At 36.2% G+C, this 8,090-nt stretch overlaps 1 protein-coding gene across 1 annotated transcript; it reads right to left on the reverse strand.

Annotated features, from left to right (window-relative positions):
- Positions 1-773: 773 nt before the first annotated feature.
- Positions 774-5,433, reverse strand: myog (myogenin). Its single transcript, XM_088920600.1, has 3 exons — positions 4,821-5,433; positions 2,632-2,737; positions 774-1,351 (listed from the first exon to the last, which is right to left on the reverse strand). The coding sequence occupies exons 1-3, from the start codon at positions 5,328-5,330 to the stop codon at positions 1,236-1,238; spliced, it is 732 nt and encodes a 243-aa protein (XP_088776726.1). The 5' UTR covers positions 5,331-5,433; the 3' UTR covers positions 774-1,235.
- Positions 5,434-8,090: the final 2,657 nt, after the last annotated feature.

Consider the following 8,090-nt stretch of genomic DNA (forward strand, 5'->3'; position numbering starts at 1 on the left):
GATTTTTTTTTACTTTTTATACATCACTGATGGGTTATGTTGCCCCTGTTGCTATACAAGTTAAGCACTTCAGAAGCGCAATTCTTATTAGTTGTGTATTGACAGGAGCTGCTCCAGTATTTCTATGTTCACACTATGCTTTAAAATAATCCAGCATTCCCATTGATGTGTTGATAGATTACCAATTAATTTCTCTTTCAATGTAATGTACCTTCTCAATGTCTGTTTTGTTGATTGAAATGTCTCTTCCCAGCCTAGTTATCTGTGGATCTTTATGAGTGCTTGAAATTGTGGGAGCAAAAAACAAAGAAATATATATATATTTGGTTGCATCTGTTTGTCATTTTCTTTTAAGCAGTTTCAATTGTCATTAAAACGTGTCTGAAACTGGGATATAATTTGCAAAAAAAGAAAAATGTGCAATAAATTCATCTTTTGAAGTATGAGAAAGGACTAATATGTACTGTATGTATACCATAAATGGAGTTTACTGTATTTCTAATACTTTGTATATAAAACATACTGTATACTCTACACATTCAAATTAAGCTGCTACTGTTTCTGAGACTGGTTTATATTAATTTGGGTTTTGATCATACAGTTTAATATTAGATTTAATATTTATTAATAAGATTTATATGAATATCACCATTATGTTCTTGGTAATAACATTAACAAGTCATTGTAGAATTGATAAAGAGGCTTGACAATGAAACATAGTTTAATTTCTTTTGAACATAATCATCAGAGACAGAAACAAGACACTTGGAAAATACAAATACACGTCAGTCTTTATTATAAAAATCAAAAATAAGTTAACCAAAAAAATAAAATAGCAAATCCACTCTGTAAAAAAGACACATATTTACATCACTTTCTTCCACATTTCTAGCTTAAGTTAAGCAAAAATTGGTCAAACTGCAGTATAAAATATTGGCCCCACATGAATAACCATTCATTTTAAGCAAAACACACACAAATAAAATGCAAGACCAAAAGGTAAATGCTTTAAAGGATGATCTCAACTCATCAATATTAAGTTAAGGAGCAAAGAGCTGATAGAATTGTTAAAGCTCTCACTTCACATATCTATTCGTATAAAATTAAATAAAAAATGGACCACACATTTTGTACAAGGAAACCACTCAGTCATGTTTTGACATGTTTTGTGGTTCTTGACTCTCAGGAGTGCTTTTGGTTCTTTGGAAGATTTGTGTTTGGCTCCGTCAAAGCTCTCATTTGGAAATATCCCCTGGGTAGGTGACCGCTGTGCCTTCCACAGTAATGCTGTCCACTATGGAGCTCAAAGACCGAAGGTTGGGTTGTTCCGAAGAGTCTTCATTAAGAAGGTCTTAAAAAATATAAAAATATCAAGTATAAAAAACATGATGAGGATGTGTCCTCATTTAGCTGTTTTCCTGATTTCTAATTGTGCTCTGTAGCACAATTATATCACACACATACTACAAGAAATTATCAGCTACTCAATGGCTGATTTCACAAGGCTTGGAAGGGGGAGAATGCTGTGCTGTGGGTGACAATGATCAATTCTTGTATCTTCAATTAAGATGGAATAAACGACACTATTTTTAAAACATGCCTATTGAGGAAAAGGATCTGTTGCACATTACACGTGTGTATGTGTACCATGGAAGGATGATGGGTAAAGTGTGATTAAGAGAAGAATTGTGGCATCGACAAAAAAAACAGCAGACATAAGATAAAGGCTTGTTAAATTGTTTAGTGTGCTGTTTTGATGGTAATACATGATAACCTGAGGTATGTTTTCTGAAAAATGCAGGAATTCAGCACTTGCCTCATAATTGCATTTCCCTCATTTACAGCTTCCCCAGTGGTGTTTGTATCCAGATAAGGGACACATACAGTAGCTAGTAAGCAAAACATCCTTCATTCTCATTTGTTGGCATAATTCAGTTCCTGAACAATTAGGAATCCAGGGCTTTTTGCCTGTCATGGATTAATTACCATTATATTAAAAATCCTAATTATTTGTTGTAAGCTGTAAAACAAGAATGTTCCATCTTTAATAATAATTTTAGTAGAAAGGTTGCTTCAGTTATACTAATGTATTGTCAGCTTCTACCATATTGTTGCTGTTTTTTATATCATAATTATTGGTTAGGAGCAGTATTTTCTTTCATCAATATGTTGGTATGTTGAATGATTATACAGTAATATCATTGACTGACATTTAGAGAACATTTCTATTTCTATTTCAATTTAGTTGTTTTTTTCTCTTTTTCTTGCAGGAAATCCAGGCTGAATTAGACATCAAACTCCTAACAACATAAACAACATCTGCATCCCTGACAACTTCTTTATTTACCTCAAGTAAAATTTAGAAATTTTTTTACATTTCTATAAAAAAGGGAAATTAGAGGAGAACGTACAAAAAAATAATCCTGGTTAATATGTAATGTTCTTTTTTTCCTGGCTTAGTCAGAATACCCTTGAAAATGAGAGGCTTGAATGCTCTAGTTTTGTTTTTGGTAAGTTCAAAATGACCTTAACAGAAAAGCTCGAGAGATATCCATGTAGAATAAATGCCTGCAGTAGGAAGCTCCTAGCACACCCTTGTCACGCCCACAGGCTGCGTAACTGCTGCCTTACCCTCAGGGTTGTTGCTGAATGCGTGGCCACAGTGATCTGAGGGGCTGCTCCACTCTGGGCTGCTGCAACAGGTGCTGCCAGAGCCCTGCTCACTGGAAGACGACACCTGCCGCCAGGAACACATTGACATCACACAGTCAGGCATGTCAGCTTCATTCACTGGACCTAAACAGCTATGGGTTGCTTGAAACAAAATAATATATCACACAAGCAAGTACAAGCAAGACCTTCCTCCCCAAAGAATAACTGGCACTTTTACCTTATCAACCAATAAGTTGATATTTTAATTTAAAATGATATTATAATTTTTTCATTTTGTCTTGAATTTGTCTGGGAGGTTTCCTGAAAATATAAAGATCTTTATCCTTATAAGATTAGCTCATATAGATTATGGGTTTCAGGTCTTAATTTTTTTTTGGTAAAGCGTTTGCAATTATTTGTTAGTTTTGTGATAGTTTCTCAGAACAAGCGGGAATCCAGGGCTCTTTGCCAGGCAGATGAAATTTATGTCCATACTAAATTAGTATGCCAATTTAAAAAAAATAATTAGGTTTAGATAGCATAGTGTCAAGTTAAACTGAATAAAAAGTGTAGTAGTTATAGTATGTGTTAAAACTTGGCTTGCAATAGAAGATAAAGACAACATTATGTCATTCAAACTTCATACACATATAAATAAAAAAATGGATTTTAACTTAATTCTACAACAACACATAGTATAAAAAACAATATGCAGAGCTATAATATATACTACACATATCTGCTTTAAAACCTGTATCCTGAAAAATGTTACCACTGAAAAGATTGTGTGAAAAATAGTACTTGTTCATTAATATTTATATTCTATTTAATTTCATTTTTATGGTCTGAATAAAAAAATCTAAGATAATTATTGTCACTTTTGAAAAAAAAAGAGTTCCTTAGCCTATTAAGGAGCCACAGTACAGGAAAGGAGCAGTGTATTTTATTTGCTTGACTAAATGTGTGCTGTCCCTCAGACCTGGTAAATACATTGAATTTTTTTAATTGTATGGTTTCCAGTATTAAAAACGTGTCTTCCAGTGGTTACATTTGGTTTCCAATAAAATAATTGCATAAACTACAACAAAAGGTTAATTACAAAAGGTAAATTAAACCCAAAACGTTTACAATTAGAGAACTGTCATTCAAAACATTGGTACTGATGTTGTAATGACACCAAACACTATTATTAAATATGCTTTGTTATTAAACATGTTCTTAAATATTCTGCCATTCTGGTTCTGCCATATCTGTTGTTGTAATCATTTGCTAAAGATCCAATGTTTTCTTACTTAGCTATTCTCTTTTAAACTAAATAATTGATTTATACTTTAGGTTTCAGCTCTCTAAGGGCTTGATAATCAGACTTGTTTGTAGTTCTTAATTTAGTGACACTAAAGTTGGGAAGATATGTAAACGTTTGATGTATTTTAATTAGATATGTCTGTGCACCAGCGAGGAGGTCTGGGAGTACTGTTTACAATAAATACAAAGTGAAATAAGACTGAGACTAATGTAAAGGTGAAAAAGAAAGCCAGTCATTTCAGGTGTAAGAAAAAAACAAAAAAAAAGGGCTTGTAGCCCTGTTATTTAAAAATCCATATTTCTTTTGAGATCATGTACTCAGATCTTATTGTTGGATTTCTCTCTTAAGCCTTCATTCCTTAAGCACAATTGGTGTTAGTTTCAGAAATACCTTAAAATAAAATTTAAAATACTTTACAATTAAAATAATACTCAAAACACTAATGTAGAGTGAATTGCAAATGGATAGTTAAATGAAATTTTAGTAAATCTATTAGTAAATCTATTAACCCACTGAAATAGATTCTATTTCATCAAATCCAGAGACATCGTACATTTGAACATGTTTTTTTGAGTTAGTGATAATTATTGTTGTTGTTGATACTTGTAGAAAGCTGTTAAAACTTGGAAATTGATACAACAGATCCTTGCTGAAAGGACTGGTCAAACCATACAAGGTAGTAATTACCATTAGACTTTTCGTTGTTATTTATTTTTTGTTTACAGTAAATCCCTCAGTAACATCAGGGTACTGCAGGTCAGTGACAGGACACACCCTGCATGGTGCAGCTCAGTCTGACACCTTGCTTGTGCGCCGCACTTGCTTTGACAGCCAGACCTCCCTCTCTGCTTCATTCACTCACCCTCTGGGAGCCAGAGCCCCTGTAGTGGAGCCCACCCTGTTCTCTGTCCTGCTGGTTCAGGGAGCTGACCAGCGCCTGCAGCCTCTCAATGTACTGGATCGCGCTGCGCAGGATCTCTACTTTAGGGAGCCTCTGGTTGGGGTTCATGAGAGTGCTCCTCTTAAGCGCTTCGAAAGCCTCGTTGACCTTCTTCAGCCTCCTCTTCTCCCTCAGGGTGGCAGCTTTTCTGCGGTCCATGGTGACGGATTTCCGCTTGCAGATTTTGCAGGCCCAAGGCAAACACTGGCCGGGGCAGTGCTCTTGAGGGGACAGGCTGGCCGCTGGGGACACTTTGTCTTCCAGGCCCGTGCCAGACAGTAACCTGCTGTCAGAGCACAGTCCCATCACTGGTCGCTCCTGGTAGGTAGTTTGATCGAAAGCACCTTGCAGCCGGGTGGGGAAAAAATTTTCACCTCCTTCATAGAACCTCTGATCGGGAAAGAAATAAGGGTTGGTCTCGAAAAGCTCCATTTTTCTGGCCAGTGCAAGGTCGCTCTCCACTCCTCGCCACTGCTGGTCTGAAAATTTGTGCTCGTGTTCACAGGATCTGTGGACAACAACTGCTCACACCAACTGTTTGGTGGCATTTAAACCCTCTGCTTGGCATTAGATCACTGGGTTAAATATAGAGAAGCCCAGAGAAACCTGATCCCACTTTTAGCTGTTGCCTCACATCCAAACTTTACATCTCTTTTCATTCTTGATCTCTTGGGGGGTTTTGGGGCGGTTTGGTTCAAGGAATAGTGACACAGTCTTTTAAAAGATAGGAGGACCTGAGCTTTGTTCTTTCAAGCAAAAAGAGTAAAATAAAATGTATTGTACTCTACACAAATTACCCAAACCCTAATGAATGCAGTCTTAATGAGGCATTGATTCCCATTTTTTATTTTATTTCAAAATCTATTACTACAACAATCAATTTCCTTTGTCTTTTTTACCATCCTGTATACAGTATAACCATTTTTAAAGCTTTAGACCTTTTGGAAAGTTCTTTGAAAATAAAAAGTTAAGATACTGTACTTTATGAGGCTGATTGCCAGAACTTCACACTTCGGTAAAATAAAAGAGGGTTTTCATTTTTTTTATTTTAAGTAAATTAATTTTTTGGAAGAAACTCCCTATCAATGATCCATGCAATAATTTAGACCTAATGACTCTAATCAGCTCTACACTAATTGATGTAACTTGAACACCAGGTTAGGAATTTCCACCAAGGTGATCCGTAATACTACATGATGACTGCTCACTGAAATCAGAGACAAGTAAATTAATTGTTGACAGTTAATATCTCCTCTGTGTTCTTCCTGAACTTAGACTGATAATGCAGTGCAGCTATTGTTGATTTAGACATATCCCAGTTAAGTTATCTGATTAACAGGACTCACTATTAAAGGCTTTCAACACTACACAGTTATTCAAATACTGGCTGTGTAACTTTTTTTCACACCCTCTAAATGAACATGAATGCTCTTGGTTCAGAAGTGCATTAGCCCTGCCAGTCAGATTTCACTATCTCTGCAAACTGCAGCCCAGAAGCTTGTCCTCTCCCCTTAGTAACGCAGCCCAGGCCTGATGGATTAAGTGATTCTGCTGTTTGCTGTCAGTTTAAAGTGTGATGGATGGTCACTGATGGTTGAGGCAGTACAAAGACTTTACTGTACTGGAGAGGGGTCCTCTCAGTGTGTTATAATCACTCATTACTACCTTAACATTTGGCCACTGGGTTCCAGAGCAGCATTATAATATTTAACCTTATTTATATTTATATTATATTTAATATAATTTAATATTGATACCTGAGGAAGGCTCCAAGGCCAAAATGTTGTGTTTTCTTTCTTCTTTTTTTCAGCATGGGATAAACCTATTACTTGTTCCTTTGCAGCCTACACATGCTGATGCAGCTACCCACCTGAACTTATAATATTTAAGTCAGTTTTATATGGATTTATTTTTTTATTAAATTTTGAGTTCTCATCTCTACCTTCCATTCATCCATTTTCTAACTGCCTTATCCAATTCAGGGTCACGGAGGATGCTGGAGACTAACCCAGCAAACAACAGGCACAAGGTGGGATACAGCCTGGTTGGGACATCGCAAGGCACACACTTAACAGGGCCAACTTTACAAAAGCCATTTAAGGAAACTGGATCACCCAGAGGAAAGCCACATGAACACATAGAGAACTCCATAGAGATACAGTAGCACCCCAAGAATTGAACCCATTGCCCCAGGAATGCTGACCACTGTGCCACCCTATGTCTGGCTTCCTCAGAACATAGATGTCAACCATTTCACTTTTCTCGCTAAATGAAACTTCTCTTAGCAAAGCAGCTTCTTTGTCACTTAAGGAAACAAATGGTAACAGTGACCTGGCATTTCATTAGCCTGTATATTTCCTTGTTTAGCTTCTTTAATTATTTCGGCGCTGCCAGAATAGAAATCAGCACAATGTCAACACCTGGACATGAAAGTAAAATAACAGAGTGATTTTTCAAAATTACATCCAGATAATACTGTAGCTTTGCTATGTATTCCAACAGTGGTTTTTGTACTCCCATACAGTATAGTCTGATAGGACCACTTTCAAAGTGTTCTTGCTCTTGTGCAAAATATGGTCCATTTTTCTCTTTCAGTACAGAGACCAAATTCCAAAACAATTTCTTTTCCACACCTGTTTTGCCTTCTGCCTTTTAAAGGAAAGACATTTAAAGAAAATTACAGCAAATCAAAGTGAATTATGTTTTGTAAGGACAGTGGGTGCAGCAAAAATATACTGTAGCGCACCTTGGGGTTCTAAAGCAGAAGGAAGGGAGTTAATGCTGCATTTTTGGTGTTAAAAGGTTGTGTCTCTTACTGGTGTCTGACAAAGATCAACCTAGTAAAACTAATCAGACTCAAGAAGATGGATATGTTTATTACCAATAAGTGTGTTTTATATCACTGCCAGTTTTCTGAGTGTTTGCAGTTGTAAATCATTTTTCAAAATCCTTTCATGGTCACTTTTGTGTGGTAGGGGTTACTTTTGTTTGTTAGGTTGATTCATGATTGGTGATTCATGGCAGTCTTTCCTGTGGTTTTACAGATCTAAAGTCCCACCAAACATGGGCTACCAAATGCTAACTTATGTAAGCAAGTTGTTGCAAGTCTGAGAATCTGTCTTTTGAAATGTACAATTTAGAGTATGCTAGTGCATGTCAATACTGGATCCGCAGCTGATTTTTCCTTGTACA

The sequence above is a fragment of the Atractosteus spatula genome, chromosome 7 (assembly GCF_055471065.1).
Source record: "Atractosteus spatula isolate fAtrSpa1 chromosome 7, fAtrSpa1.hap1, whole genome shotgun sequence".
NCBI classification, from domain to species: domain Eukaryota; kingdom Metazoa; phylum Chordata; class Actinopteri; order Semionotiformes; family Lepisosteidae; genus Atractosteus; species Atractosteus spatula.

Bases quoted from the DNA above. Each gene is read 5' to 3' on its own strand.
- myog (XM_088920600.1), bottom strand. From the start codon at position 5,330: ATGGAGCTTTTCGAGACCAACCCTTATTTCTTTCCCGATCAGAGGTTC. The intron at 2,738-4,820 runs GTGAGTGAATGA...TCCTGGCGGCAG, and splicing joins GGGGCTCTGGCTCCCAGAGG to GTGTCGTCTTCCAGTGAGCA. The intron at 1,352-2,631 runs GTAAGGCAGCAG...ATATTTTTTAAG, and splicing joins ATTCAGCAACAACCCTGAGG to ACCTTCTTAATGAAGACTCT.